Source organism: Staurois parvus, unplaced genomic scaffold (genome assembly GCF_062004578.1).
Source record: "Staurois parvus isolate SC_StPar_1 unplaced genomic scaffold, SC_StPar_1.0 ptg000068l, whole genome shotgun sequence".
NCBI lineage: Eukaryota > Metazoa > Chordata > Amphibia > Anura > Ranidae > Staurois > Staurois parvus.
In genome coordinates, this window is record NW_028317864.1 from 5,710,732 (window position 1) to 5,727,429 (window position 16,698).

General features: G+C 40.5%; 1 protein-coding gene across 2 annotated transcripts in view; it reads right to left on the bottom strand.

Annotated features, from left to right (window-relative positions):
• Window positions 1-16,698, bottom strand: part of GPR107 (G protein-coupled receptor 107) — a 147,467-nt gene that overhangs the window by 25,053 nt on the left and 105,716 nt on the right. The window contains exon 15 of one of the 2 annotated variants that reach the window (XM_089669048.1): window positions 2,757-2,803. In XM_089669048.1, coding sequence (XP_089525174.1) covers window positions 2,757-2,803 — 47 coding nt within the window. Of the gene's footprint in view, window positions 1-2,756; window positions 2,807-16,698 lie in introns of both variants that reach the window. The other variant, XM_089669047.1, reaches the window with a different exon arrangement.

A 16,698-nucleotide genomic window follows, 5' to 3' on the forward strand; every position in this document is an offset into this window, starting at 1 on the left:
CAATTATTTTAGTAAATATAAACTGCTAAAAACTTTTTCCCATCAACAGTTAGAGTAGTCTTGTGACTTCTAAAATTGGCCGAGGACTGGTTAAAGCTTGTAGGAGGAGCTTTCATTTTGCTCCAAGAGGATGCAGGATGCCTGACCTCTGTCTTGACAGTGCTGATTGGCCCTGTGCTGATCACATGCACTCTCCCAAGAAAAAAAAAAAAAAAAACAACCCAAACTGAGCATGTGCAGAGTGACACCACCCAATATGTCTTATCAGGAGATAAGGGGGGGGGGGGGGCACTGGAAGAGGGGGAGGATCAGATTAGACAGGATAAAACATCATTTTTACACAATGCAGAGGATTAACCCCTTAGGTTCCACAGTGAGTATAACAAGCATGCTTTACTGCACATACAGATTGATTTTACTGTTGTGGGTTTAGTTACACTTTAAAGTCTGTCAGTTGTAAATGCAACATACAAACATTGTGTACATCCAGTACTTTTCTTGTCCACCACTGCTTCCTCATCCCTGTCCCTTCCTTCCTTTTTTTGAATTCCCCCATGTACCTTCTTTAAGGCCTCGTTCACATCTTAAGTGCAGAAAAACTGATGCACAGATTTCACTTGCAGAGACATCAGTTTTCATGTGCACTGCAATGAGTTTTATACACATTGCAGATTCCAGTGTAGAATAAATCTGCACATGATACTAGTGTTGTGGTGTGAAGAAGGCACATAGAGAACAACTGATTTTGTTGTGCACTTGCAGAACGCATGCAGAAAAATTGACATCTCTACCGTAGAATAAAAACAATTTGATTGAAAACGTGGTGCAGTCTGTAAGACGTGAGATTAATCTCCTCTTCCTTCACCTTTCCCTTCCTTTGTAGGATATGAATAGTCTTGTCAGCAGCCATTGAACATGTGCACACATTTCAGTAATCCAAGGCAACGTGGGAATTTATGTCAGACTCACGGCTTAAGAAGAGGTGAAATCAAAATTTTGATGCAGTTTGACCCCTGTCCATTTTACCCCTTTTAGTAGAAACTATGTGAATTCCTGCATGATGAATCAGCCAAACTTCGCTATGTGGGTGGCCCTGTCAGCTGCCTTTTCTCCTTCCAACATCTTTTGATTGAAAAATTGAATGAGCTGGGTGGAAAAATGTCAAGAAAATGTCAAATCAGATGTAGCCACTGATCAGATTTTCTGACAGCTGCCGCACAGACAGCTGTCAGATGACCCAATCAGCAGCAGCAATATTCACAGCGGGATGGAGAAAACTGTCAGACTTATTTAGTTCAATTTGCAGGCTGAATGAAAAAAAATCCAACTGTGTATGGCCAGCTTTACAGCGTTACCCATTTTACTATTATGTTGCACTCACAAAGCCTGCAATGCATAGATAGTGCCTTGCTTACCTAAAAGTATATAGTCCACCTCCAACAATAACCATACAACAAATGGTTTTTATTCCAGTAAATTAATGTAATGTAAAAAAAAAAACAAAAAAACAAACAAACAAAAAAAAAACAAAAGGATGCTAGAAAGTGTTGTTTTCTGTCATATGAACCTGCCCTCCCTTAAAAGCACTTCTTCCTTTTGAGGCAGTGGGCAGGCTCTGAGGCTAGGAGGATGGAGGGAGCAGAAAGATAAACCTCTATGCAATATTAGCACTATCTTCCGGAGACAAGAGCAGTATTATGGAGGATGATGTCACCACTGAGCCGAATGAGGAGACACAGTGCCGAGGACTATGGTGTTAATGATCTGGCACAGGAAATTAGGCCACCATAGGAGGACCATCATTTTGAAGAAAAAAAAAAAAACATTTTACATATACGAGTATCACATTTCTGTTTGGTGCTTCATAAATAACATTAAAAAAAAAAAAAAAAAAAAAGGGAAAAGCAATGTCATACTGGCTGCACTTAATTCTTAGTGGAATTGAGAGAACCTGATTCAACCATTTTCCTTATGCAGAGATGTAGACATTTTGTCTGCATAAAAGTTTAAAATGTCATTTTATGTCTACCCATGTGGGAATTAATTTTATGCCCGCTCCCATTGTCCATTATGCAGAGATGTAGACATTTTGTCTGCATAAAAAGTTTAAAATGTAATTTTATGCCCACCCATGTGGGAATTAATTTTATGCCCGCTCCCTTGGTCCGTTCCGTATACCCAACCAAAAAGCTGTCTTTATATGCACTGGTGATCCATGCAGCCATCTGTCATTGATCTGAACAGGCGGTCTGCACTGTGCCTCTCCTGCTGGTAACTACAACCCTTTGCACACGTGTCATGAACAGTACACCCGCGTGAAACAGTGCGTAATGCTGGACACCATCTCATTACTTGGACGCTAAATTGTACTGTTATGTGACTATTATTCTGTATCAACTTTTTGGTCAAATGTTGCAGCCATCCCCATTGTTAACTGCATTCTTGCTAAAAAAAAAAAAAATAGTTTTAGGAGTCAGGCACAATGTGCACAGGAATTACATGCATACTATAAAATAATGAACCAGTGTAATATTCAGTTTTTACTGTATTTTCCAACATACAGAACACAGCCTGCATTTCTACTGTCCCCTCCTTCAGTTCCTCCTATCTTTCATACTGTAAGCTCCAAGGATCAGGGCCCTCCTATCCCTCTAGTACTGAATTGTATTGTTGCTGTATTGTCTCCCGTTATATTGTAAAGCGCTGAGCAAACCGTTGGCGCCATATAAATCCTGTATAATAATAATAATACTCACCATCACATAGTAGTGTCGAAAGAGCTTCAGTTTTGCCAAGTTAATGGCTGCTGTTAAAATAAAGAAAAAAAAAACCCACAGAATTACCAAAAGTCACACAGATGATGAAATGTTAGGCAGATCATTTTGTCTGATTATTTTTTTGTAGCCCTGGCAGATATTACAGCCAACCTGGTGACCTGATGTTTCTCTTCTTCACTTACAAAATATAGCTGGGTTCTCTCCCTTGCCCACAACCTGTGACTGGACAGTGAAGGAGCAGCAGTAGACGTAGGAGCTCACTCCTCTGCCGATTCCTCCAGTAAGCAATGACCTTGTTAGTGTATATATCTGCAGCACACCTAATTGGCATCAAGGGCTGCCCTTCTCTCTCCCAGTCTGAATGGGATTTTATGCAATTTACTTTTACCCGTAATGCTGAATACACACATTGCATTTTTCTTGTGATTATTTTAATTTATATAGTTTTACAGAAGAGTGTCGAACCACAGCTTGGCTCATTTCAAATAGTTTATAGGGTTCCCTTGCAACCAGCTTGGAAAGGAAAAAAACAAAGTCACCCTATTATCGATGAATTTGATTGATGGACAAACTTTAATCATTTTACAGATCAAATTAGATTTAGTACATTGAAAGGACAACTGCGATTAAATAAAAATGAATCGAAAACTGGAATCCTGTCATATAATCTTATACCTAGCAACTGGCTGAAAATAGTGGATTATTCATTTATTAAATTAAGATCTAAAAAAATGGATTTTGACAGAGCAGCCAAGCTTAGCACTTGAACATTGTAAAACTGATCCCTGGGAACTGAAGCGAAGTGTCTGTGTGTTTTAGGCAACATTGAAGATATACACCAGCACTGCGATGGTCCCAGGCAACACAGGACAACTCTACGCTAATGCAGCCCAATGTTTATTTGGGAAAACACTGAGCAGACAAGGAAGGGCTGGGAGATTTCTGCACTTGGTGGGGCCATGTGGTCATTGTCTGCAGGGAGAAGCCCTTGTGATCCAAGAATCAAAGTGCTGAACCACAACAGAGCTTATTACAAATAGTTTATGAGGTTCCCTGAAGTGGTACTTGTTCTCTAAAGCAAATCTACAATCTTTTTAAAGTGTGTCTGGGCAGAAAAAAAAATATTGTGTGATATAAGCACATTTTTCAATATTTCAACCCTTAAAGTGTGGAAAACAGGAAAATACCTGTTGATTTTGCCAGAAAACCAGTGAGGTCCTATCTTCCTGCTATTAACTGGCAGCAAAGTGCTTGTTGCAGCACTAAATATTCCTAGCAGGATTGTCAGCTCTGCCCAATTTCCTGATGGACTACAAAACGCTGCCGATTCCCAACTATCTCTGTCCTGCTTCACGTTCATACATTGATTTCTTTTCCAGCAAACAATACTATTGCCTGTGCAATATTACACGTTGCGCAGGAAAGGGTTATTGGGAGACATCGTTCTGGGGGTGTGCCTATACCAAAAGAAACCGACTTCCCAGCAAGATTTTTACAAGCATGTTGATGATGTCAGAGGCACATGAATGCAGTCTCTCACCACATCTGCTACTTCTGTATAGAGACAGACAGACGCACACACTCCTGTATATAACACAGAAATGAAAATGAACCTTCACAGTAATAAACTTTACTGGAATCCTCCACCCTCTGCAATCTACAATACAGACTTTTTTCCACTTTGTTTTTTTAAGCTCCAGCCTGTCCCTGCCTTAGTTCTTGCCTAGGCAAGAATGATATCCCCTCCACTCCTGAAGTCTCCTGGGATATGCACATCACATATCTCAGGGGGCATCAGGTTCAACACAGTGGCTACAGCAGGGCAGACTTTGCTGGCACATCATCAGGGGGCCAACCGCTTGAACCAAGATGGGACAGCCAGCTCCTGATGACACCAGATGCACAGATGGCAAAAAGGGACCTACTCTGCAGCATGAAGTGATGGGTCCCAGTAGACCACCGTTGGATATGCTGGATGTAAATATATATTTTTTTAAGATACCCCAGCTTTATGGGTAAGAGGGGACTAAAACACACACTTGTGAAGTTCCTCTTTGGTTCAAATAAAAAGGTGCCAAAAACATCACAGGCTCCTTTGAAATCATTGACTTTATGGTTTCCCATACCTCTAGTGACTCTCAATAAGAATACAAGCAGAATGCATGGAGGAACCAGAATTAAACCAACAGCCATCATAGGCTGTTTGTTTGGGATTCTCCATATTGGAAACCAATAAAAATCTTGCCACACTCTACTCTAGTGAATAACAATTTTTATTTTCCAACTTTAAACGATACAGCTTCCCTCCGACCATACTGTCCACAGACTACACAGGAGGAGCAGTGCAAAACTTTAAGCACTCTGGATACATTAAAAAAAAAAAAAAATATGGTACAAATAGAAAAGAACCCCTTCACAATCAAATCCTTTCATAAAATTTCCCCACCTAAATTGTGTAATTGCAGACAACGATCAATGGGATTCTTCCTTTGTATTTAACATACGCTAGCAGAAACCATCGCAAAAAAATTGACAAAGTCTAGGCTAACTGAATTGATGCACAGGGTTCGACATTCTGAAGCTGCTTCCCCTTTGTTTTATGTTACTGGGTGGTCCTCTTGATGGAATAGGGTGGGACTATATCCAATTTCCCTCCCAAACCCCCCAACCCACTTTATCCTACCCCACCCCCCTCCAAAATGTAGGATCTGATGTTCCCTATGTTACAATACAGACGGCCTGTAATTGCTCTGTTACTAACTGAATTCCTCCTCTAGAATTTCCTAGCAATGTCTTTCTTTGCGACTTTGTGAATTGTATGCACTCTGCAATGTGTTCTATTGTGTATTAACTTTGTGCTTCTGCATCTTTTTGTACATCTCTAAATAAAAAATTTCTACTGGAAAAAAAATGTAATTGCCAGACAAGGATATTCTCTTGTAAGAGCATCATTGGAATTATATTGATTCTTCTGGAAAAACATATTAAATCACTCTAATACAATGAAACAGAAAATCAAAAGCATTATCTCCAAAGGTTACCCTATAAAACATACTGATAAGGCCACTTTGTACCAATTACTCTCCTTCCTATGTGACCTAATAATTAATGGCGGCAGAGTGGGCAGCAAGAGATCAGTGGTGGTTTTCTAGAATCGGGAGAGGCGGGTAGGAAGAGAGAATTATTTTGATTAAGGTTGGAAATTATTGTAATCACAGAGTTTAGATGAACTTCTTAACAATCACCTGTCATCTTGTCTGACACTAACTTTCAGAGTAAAAAGTTTCCGAAAGCCCAATTAAGCTAGAACTGTGAAGGTTCTCATTTATCCAGGTCATGATATATCTAATACTAGTTTGTTACATTCAAATGACTTGTTCTACAATGGCTGAAAACATTTTGAAGCTTCTCCAAACTGCTTCTTCAGTTATAATAAGTCTTCCTGAGGCTCATTAGATGAATTCCAGGTATGGCAGTATTTACATAGTTACATTGGTCCAGCTTGGCGCCAGTGCAAAGTGTGCGATCACTTGTGTTCAGTAAGTAGTACGGCAGCCACTCGGCATGAGGCCCGGGCGCTAATGGAGATCACGGTAGCAGTGGTGCCTACAGCTTCTACGGGGATCCCACAGGTATGGCACATACATAATTGCAATGATCCAAGCTGGACCAATGTAAAAACTGATCAGTGGATCATGGGTGCAATGGTGGGCTTCTGCAGAAATGTTCTCCAGATTTCTTACCCGTACCTCTGTACAGACCGTTTAAAAGCCATAGGAAGTATCAATGGCCTACAAGTGCATTCACCTCGCAGTCCATTGAGAACCACAAGCCATTGTTGGCCTTGTAGATTCTTAATTCACAGATGCAGCTGCACTGATTTTGAATGTAACTCCAGGTGTGGCGGAGAGGAATTTAGCTAAATACACTCTAGGTATATTAAAACAAAAAGTCTGCAATGTCTTCCCATTTCAATTGACAAGCACGCTTCCATATTTAGGGCTAGTACTTACGCCTACTTGCAATTCGCTCTATCAGGTCAACATCCCTCCGCTTCTCCAACATCTACGAAAAATGCTATCCTTATGGTATACCATGTCTCTGTCCTGGTTTGGTTGAGTGCACGCATTTAAAACATCTTACCTGTCGAAACGATTTTACCTATTTTGGGTACTTCCAATCTGCATCTCACCCCATACATTACAAAGCCAGATTTTAAACTTTGAGTCTTGGGACATCCACAATTGTCTTGACACTTGCTCTACCGCCCATGGATTCTTGGAGTCCTTGGGATTCCGAATGTTCATCACTACTACACTACCACTCAGATCACCCCATTAACTCAATTTTTTTTGAGCAAGGATTTACCTCTCTGGGCCATGTTGGACACTTTGGATATACATCTGATACCATTCTATTTTCTCATCTGGCTCCCCCACACCTTCCAGAACCAAATCACCTGATTTAACCCATTCTTTGAGAATATGGGGCTCCTTTAAATACTCAGTAGGCTTAATGTCCCCCCGCTTACCTCTCCTTTGACAATTGCCCGCTATTTCCCCCTGGGATAATGGACAAACAAGCCTGTCATGCGAGGCCTGTGCTTGTTTGTGCAATTTTGCGAGAATCACCAGATTCCCCCTAATGAAATCTTGTATTGCCCCATTGATGCGTAATCTTGACTCCCCGAAGACTCTTATGGAGTATGAATGCCTTTGTAAATCGTCCACTAACACTAAAGGCACCCTCTCTCTCTTATCTATACGTAGATTTGGAACCATGTAGCTGAAACCTTGCCTGCCTATTGTAACTAGTGGACTGTGATCTCGCAGAAACCTTATCAATCGATGACTGGGTGCTGATTTGGCAAGCCATCTTGAGATGCTCATGCAACATACTGGTGTTGGAAAACTCATACAAAGTGCTTTCCCGTTGGTACTTTACCCCTGCGCAGATAGCGAAATATGTGCCGGGTTATAGCCTGCATTGCCTCTGAGGTTGCAAAATGGAGGGGACGATGTTCCATATATGGTGGTCTTGCCCTGTGGTCCATCGGTTGTGGACCAGAGTCTACAATATGTTTCATTCTGTTACACAAATTAGCCTGCAGAAAAATCTGGGAGAAACTCTACTCCATTGACCGCCTAAAGATGTTCCACGCAGACATTACAGATTGGATTTTTTTCTTGTGGCAGCCAAGAAGACCATAGCATGTGTGTGAATGTTCCCCTCCCCTTCAGTTTGAGGTGGTTAAATCCAGAATCCAAGGTTTCTTTATCAACAAAAAATTAACAGCAGTTTCGGAGGACAGACACAGTAAGTTTTTTTGTATGGGGGGGGGGGGGGGGGGAGCGTGAGCATGGCTGCATGAGCTAGGAGCTCCCACTGCCCCCCCAAGTAATGGTACTCATCTGACCTCTTTCTTCCCTCCTGCTCTGGAGTGCCCGGTGCAGCCAGTGAAGCAGAGGGACCAGTTCGCTGGAGAAAGTCCACGAACTACTATACGACAGGAGGAGGAGAGAGACCCAGCAGAAGAGTGGAGGATGCCGGGTAGACCCATGTGACCGATCAGGTGAAGGTGGCAAGGAAGCCTGAGACCCTGGGAGACTGGAGGACAGAGCTGAGGAGAGCCAGCGCCGGAGTCGGGAAAAGAGATCCAAGGTGGAAGTTATCACCTGGGGGAATCCCCCATCATCAAAAGGAGATCCCCTGAGACCCCTGAAGACAAACAACCAGCAGCTGACGCAGGGCATAGGAGTGAGTGAATTGCTGAGGTTGTGTATGTAATTGACGTTGCTGGGAGAAAGGTGGATACAACAGAAATTTGCTAGGGGTCTCAGAGGTTGATGGACGGTGTACATGGAATATTATTAAAGTAAGCATAAAAGAAGAAAGGAGGGGGTTCCCAGGAAGTGTAAGATGAAGGAGAAAAAAAGGGCACAGCAGAGAACTGTAACCCTTATAAAGTTTAGGAGAGGAAAGGTTCTAAGTGGGATCATTAAAACTGGAAATACATTCGTACGTGAAGTTATAAGTAATTGTACAACTTAAAGAATATGAAGAGTAGATCTGCCAAAGGAGATCTGCTCAACTGAGCTTAAATACAAGCAAAATAATAAGTATATGCCTTTGCATGAGAAAAGCCTAGAGGAACAAATCCCCGACAGTAATGGAGAAGTAAATCGCACCGGAGATTAAACGAGACTGTCCTTTGAGGTATCGGATAGGAATCAGTATAAAGAAATCACAACGTTGGAGAGTGAAAGGGGAAAAAGAAATATGGAGCAGCAAGAAGTAAGGCTACAAATGCCCACAAAATCGGAAATTGTAGAAATGTTTGCAAAATTAGAGAACCCCATAAAAAGTAAAATGGCGGTTTTACGCCGCAAAATGGGACAAGTCCTATCACAAGTGGAAGAAACGAAAGGAAATTAGAGAAACAAGCCCTAGTAATTAAACTAGAAGCGCAAGTGAAGGAAATGAGAAGAGAACAGAGAATGCTCTCATAAGTTGGAAAATTGAGATAGAAGGAACAATCTAAGGATCAGAGGTTTACCAGAAGTGTTTCAAGGAGAAGATCTATGGGACACTATGAGAAGATTGTTTAATCCAACAATAGGGAAAAAAGAGATGGAACAGCTGAAAATAGAGTGCACAGGATAAGGAGATCCCAAAGAGTTACATCAGACACCCCAAGGGACGTGATAGTATGTTTTCATTATTATGAAGATAATGAAATTATATGGAAGAAGCTGTATGGGATACCAGATATAAAATGTGGAGAAACAAAGTTGCACATTTTTGCAGACATTGCACAGGAGACACTTGCAAGATGATGATCTTTGAAACCATTGTTAAATCAGATGAGAGACAAAAATAGTTACATAGTTAGTCTGGCTGAAAAAAAGACAAAAGTCCATCCAGTGCAAAAAAAAAGTTATAATCCTATACCCACAGTTGATCAAGAGAAAGGCAAAAAAAACCCCAGCAAGCATGAACCAATTTGCTCCTGCAGGGAAAAAAAATCCTTCCTGACCCCCTGAGAGGAAGTTGCCACAGTATGAGAAGCACATAAGACCTATATTAGGGGTATACTGATTGCAATAGGGGCAGAGAAAAAGAAAGAACGGGGTAAGAAAATTAGGTTAACGAAAGAACTATATCAGATGGAACAATTGCATAAAAATAAAATAGATACAGATATACAACAGGAGATAATCCTAAAAAGAGAAGAGTTAAAGAATCTCATGGAACAAGAAACAAGGAAGTTTTTTTTTTATAGGGATTCAAAGGAAAGATATCAGCGGGGGAACAAACCTAGGAAATACTTCGTGAGGAAACTGAGGGAAAAGAAATCGAGGAATTATATTGAAAAAAATTAAAGATAAAAAAGGATAAATGGTTTATTCGGCCACTGATATTGCAAGTACATTCCAGAGATACTATAGTGGTTTATACAGAACAAAAATCTAAGAACCAGAAAGAACCAGAGGAAGAGAGAAAGGGAAAAAGGCAAATATATTTGAACAAGGCTGGTCTACCCAGATTGGAGAAAGTTGGACTAAAAGCTTTAGATAATTTCACAAGACGAAATTAGCTTAGCATTGAAGTGTACAGCTGCAGGTAAGAGCCCCAGTCCTGATAGATTTACTTTGGGATAATATAAGAAATTTAAAGAACAACTAGTCCCTAAATTGTGTACAAACATGAATGCATTGGGAGAAGATACAGAGATGAGGGAGGAGTCGTTACAGGCATATATCACAGTTATACCTAAGGAGGGGAAAGATTGGTCTTAGAGTACCAGTTACAGACCTATATCTTTACTAAACATCAATACAAAACTATATGCGAAGGTATTAGCAATAAGGATGAAAGAGCTGATGCCTGACTGGATACAATTAGACCAAGTGGGATTTATTCCAGGTAGAGAAAGAAGTGATAATGGGCTAAGATCATTGCTTAACCTGCAAAAGAGTAGAAGAGTAGAGGTACTGAGGGTCATCTTATCGATTGATGCTGAAAAGGCCTTTGATAGAGTAGATTGGGAATTAAGGATAGACACATTGAAGACGTTAGGAATTGGGCTCAGAATGATGCAGTGGATAAAAGAGTTATATAGATGCCCATCAGCCGCAGTGAAGGTCAATGGTTCATTATCAAGGATTTTTAGGATGTATAATGGAACAAGATAGGGATGCCCACTCTCTACTGTTTGTGGTTTCTTTGGAACTGCTATTAGCAACCATAAGAAACAGCGTAGATGTTAAAGGAATTTGGATAGGGGACGTCGAGCATAAAGTGGCAGCATATGCAGAGGATATGCTGTTTTATATCACAAACCCAAGATTAACATTACCAAATTTAATGAGAATACTAAAAGACTACAGAGAGTTATCAAACCTGAAAATTAACCCCTCAAAATGTGAATTATAAATATTAACGTCACAAAGGAAGAGAAAAAAATTTTACAAAAAGAATTCCCTTTTACATGGGAGGGAAAAAGACTTAAAGTACTTGGGAATAAAATTGACATCCCCCATAAAAAGTCTATATTAGGTAAATTATATTCCAATAATAAATGAGATAAAGGATGAACTAAGGGGAATCTCTACAGGAAAGTTGTCCTGGATAGGCTGGATAAATATTATAAAGATGATCACAGTAACAAAAGTCTTGTAGAAAGTTAATATGCTTCCAATATACCTACCAGGGTATTTCTTTAGGATCCTTAAAAAATTTGTATGTAGTAACAAAAGAAAAGGGGGACTAAATATGCAGGATTTCAAGAGATACTATAACTCAGTGTTAATATCACGAATTGCAGATTGGATATATAATTCATGGGGGAGAATCTGGGTAAAAATGGAGAGTACACTTAGCAAGGCACCCACTAGATAGGATCATTTGGATACCACATAGGTTTCATACACTGGATGGAGACACACGCGCACTTTGACACGGAATGTATTGAGGATTTGGGATGAAATGCACAAGCAGATGGATTAGAAGTTAAATTCATTGTCAGTTCCGTTGGTGGGAACAAAGTTTTTCCCACCCGGTAATAATATTTCAGGAAAATGGATAAAGGATAGAAATGCATGTTTAAAAAACATTGTAGATAAGGAGGTATTACGTTCTTTACACGATTTAAAAAAATAAGGAAATATTTAATATTAAGACATTTTGATGCAATGCTTCCACAGCCACTAAAGGACTGAGAAAGATATGTAACCTTTAGAGCAAATGCTCAGCTCAAATAAGGTGATTGGGAAAAGATAAAATTTTTTTGTGTTTTATGTTTGACATAAAGTGGATTTTGTACTATAAAACTAATAAAGATATAATATAAAAAAAAAGAAGTTTTTTTTACAATATGGCAACCCTGGCTTGACTATCAACCAGTCTACAGCTTCACTACGTGGCTAGTCCACTTTTGACCTGTACAGTTGCGGCTCCCCTCCCCTTTTGGGATGGGAACAAGACTGACTCTCCCTGATGGTGACACCCCCCCTTTCCCCTTTTCTTTCCTTTACCCATCCTAATTCTTTCTTGCTCCATCTGTCCTTTCCCTATTTTCTCACCCCCCTTTTAGATGCAGGGAAATTTTACCTTCTTTTATCCTAGCCGCCTGCTGGACATCATTCCCCACAATATTATACAGATTGGGTGTCCCTAGACCAGATCTCCATGGCCCTAGCTTTTCAATATATGGAGTTACACACTTTTTTCTTTCTCTGTCATGAACACCATCTTTTTGATTATACAATACCCTGTGGGGTTTATACTGATGCTTGCTAGGCCGGAAGGTCACCCCAGTTAAGGGACTACTATGTTTTTGTCGATTGTCATAGACAACACTGTTCTAAGTTACTATGCAGACCCCTACGAGGGTTAACGATTGCATTGATATACCTTTCTCTACCAATTTACACAGTGTACACCATATCATTATTTGCTTTGTTAACTTTTTTCAATAAAGCTCCTTTGGTACTAGAAATAAACTGATGGGTATGATATATTGTATTGTATGGGATATAACATGCACATTGGTGTGCATTGTGCACCCACCCTTCGAAATGCATCAACAACCCGTCACAATGTTTACGTTTTTTAACTTTATGGAGAAAAAAAAAAAACATCCACTTTAACTGTATGCACAAAAGCATATTGCAACGGTCTGACATGTTGTAATGTGTTTTTGTGGGCTGCGTTGCCTAAAACTGCAGACACTGTATGCTGTGAACAAGGTACATAGAGAACAATTGTGCAGATCAACGCAGCTCAAGTCCTATGATAAGATTTGAGTCCTAAGACATGGAACAAGTTTTGTTTTGATGCACCTGGAATATGTGTAGCCGATTTACTAAAAGAAAGAAAACAAATTTTATTAAAAAAAAAAAAAAAAAAGCAAACCATTACAGCATTGCTTGTTGTTAAGGCACCAAACAATTGTATTTTGCTCATTTAAACTGAAGGTTCAATTGGGCTTGAAGCCAAGTGGATTGCGGAGGGAAGGTCATTTCTTTTATAAACAGAGAAAGAAGATAGCATCTTCATGTCGTCTTCAGCCGGGATACCCACTCCCTGTGTTTATATTAGATGCCTCCATTAATTTCCTGTACTCTATGTCAGTACACACTGCACAGTACTAACAAATAAGAATTCTGCTTTAACTCTTTCAAACGGAAAAAACAACCAAATACTAGACAATACAGAAAGTCTACAGCTTCAAACATTGAACCATTAAAGTAGTGTTTTGACTTTTATATAAAGCTTGTACTTCCATATTTGTTATTGTACAAACACAGAAATATAAGAGTGAAATAAAAATAAGAGGCATGTAGATTAGTAAATGGAGAAACACGCATTCAATCTGCAATAATTCTGCAACAATTCTTACAGGGACACGGACATGAGAGATTAGTGGAGGATGTCATTAACCACTTGCCTACCGGGCACTTATAGCCCCTTATTTACCAGGCCAATTTTCAGCTTTCAGCGCTGCCGCACTTTGATTGACAATTGCGCGGTCATGCAAGATTGTACCCATATGAAATTTTTATCATTTTTTTCTCACAAATAGAGCTTTCTTTTGGTGGTATTTAATCGCTGCTGGGCACTTTACTTTTTGTGCTATAAGCAAAAAAATGTGCAAAAATGTATTTTTTTTTAAAAAAAAAAAAAGTTTTTTGTTTTTATTATAAAATTTTTCAAACAGGTAATTTTTCTCCTTCACTGATGTGCGTTGAGGCAGCACTGATGGGCACTGATAGGCGGCACTGATAGGCAGCACTTATGAGGTGGCACGGATAGGCAGCACTGATAGGCAGCACTAATGAGGTGTCACGGATAGGTGGCACTGATATGCGGCACTGATTGGTGGCACTGATAGGCGACACTGATAATGGGTACTGACTGACATCACTGGTGGCACTGCTGGGCACTGACTGGCACAACCGCTGGGCACTGACTGGTGGCACTGACTGGCAGCACTGCTGGGCTGCACTGATGGACACTGGTGGGTGGCACTGATGGGCACAGGTGGGTGGCACAGGTGGGTAGCACTTCTGGGTGGCACAGGTGGGCAGAATTTGTGTGTGGCACTGCTGGGCACCAATCATTAGGGCACTGGTGATCAGTGCCCTGATGATCGGTGCCGATCCCCGCTCTGACAACTGCCGGTTTTCGGCAGTACTTTCCTCACGATCTGACAGCGTGAGGAAAGTGCAGCCGAGAACCGGCATTTGCATTTTCCCGGTGATCAGCGTGTCACTGGACACGACTGATCACGTGGTAAAAGGCCGCTGTGTCTGTAGGACACAACGATCACGGAGATCGCCGGGTGCGCGCCTTCTGGGAGGATGTCATATGACGCCCACCCAGAACTGGCCGGCCGCAGTGCAGCCGTCATTCGGCTATCTGCGGTTGGCAATTCGTTAATGAACTCTTCTTTAACAATGCTAGCTCTCTGGATGATATTCTGATGCTTTTATTTTAATACTCAAAGTTGCTGATCCGGAATTTCTGACACTCATTTATAGCAGGTTTGTTACAGGACTGTGATTAAAACATGCTGAAGTCAGGCACAGCCAGAAATCTCGTATTTTCAGAAGGCTTGAGCTCCCCGCTAACTTTTCTCAGCCAGTAAGTCTGTTGTTTTCCAAAAGAACAAGCTCTCCAGCAGAATGTATCCGTTACAGAGATGAGACAAACCATTTAACACTAGAAAGGGTGCTTACAATGATCATCTTCATGTAAAACCTTTACCCCAAAAGAAAAAAAAAACTGTTTGATGTAACCAATTATAAAGTTTAAGCTGGAGTTTGTCTTCAATTTGCAAGTGTATTTAAATCTGCTATTACATCTAACACTCCCCTCCCTCAAAGACAATGCTGCTGTCCAAAGGTGTCCCCTGTACACAGTGGGGGCACTCTAGTACAGGAGGTATGTTAATGGCCAGATCACCAGGTGAAAACAGGAGAAAAAAGAAAACTAATGCAGTTACAACATCTAATGATTGGTAAGCTACAATACATTACACTTTTAGTTTTGGGTTTAATACTTTAATTTGCCAAGACTGTACTGTAAGCACGGGCTTTCCTTCAAAAATTACAATGAGGCAATTTTTCATCTAATAAAAGACTCTAAATTGGAAAAAATTCAGTATGTGAGCATGGAGTAATTTTTTAAAGAATTGGACGACAGAATACCTCCTAATTATGTTAAGTAGATCAGAAGAGGGAGGGTTTTTGTAGCTCAGCATGTGAGAAGCAGGCAATGCTGATAATACTGCTTGGGATTTCAATGTAGCAGAATCACTGTTGTCAGCTCAAACAGGAAGTGGATTTCTGGCAGATCAACAGGTATTATTCTGTAATTGCAGCCTTTTGGAAGAGATAAAACATATGTAAATGTGCATAGACTGCATACATGCACTCTAATAGGGTTTTTTTTTTGTTTTTTGGGGGGTTCTTTTTGCAGTTATCCCCATAAACTAGTCTACAATGACATTCTTCCTGCAGAGTAGCTAAGCTGCTCTAACTCTGATGTTTACCCATTTTTTCTAATCATAGATTTCTTTGCACATGAAGCAAACTATTGTGGAATAAAACCAAAACTCTTTCCACCTATAGCCAGTTGTAAAATCATAAGAGCTGGAAAAGTTCTATGTGCAAAAAATGCAGGTTCAGATTTTGAAATTGGTCTGTCGACGTGGCTTTTCCTAACAACCAGTCTCAACCTCATTTGTACTGTATAAAGCAAGCAAAAAAAGGTACATTTTCTGGAGACGTCCTTACAACGCCTGCTTTATTTTAGGATCACGAGGGATGGCATGGTGGCACACAGCCTTGGAGATGACAGTTCAGTAATTAAAATGTAGCAGTCCCCCTCTGCATGATTTGGGCTAATGTAAGTAATGGAGGTTTTGTTTACATGTGTAAACATGCTGTGTTCCCGGGGTCACTGCGTCAAGACAGAGAAACAGTGGCGCGGCATATCCCCGGTCCTTATATAGGCAGGCCCATGCTGGAGGTATGTGACAGAGCAGAGCTGCTACCTCAACCTACATTATTAATTACAAATGGAGCACAAACAGATCATGCTGTTATGGGGAGAGGTGTGTGCAGTAGAGGGTGAGGGAGAGACGGTAATGTAGCACAGCACTGATTACCTCTTACTGGGGCACCATTCACTATGACCTAAAAAGCTCTAGCTGTGACCTTGCGCCCCATACAACCCTACGCAGCACTGGCTACATATGGCTTGAAGTGGCATTGCATAACTAGTCAGATGGTACGCCAGTTAGCACTGTCCCTTTCCTTTACTACATTTTCCAAATTAGGCTCCAATAACCTAACGGGAAACCAAATTAGAGGTTATGTTAGAAAACGGTCTCATTACCACAGATTTTGTCATT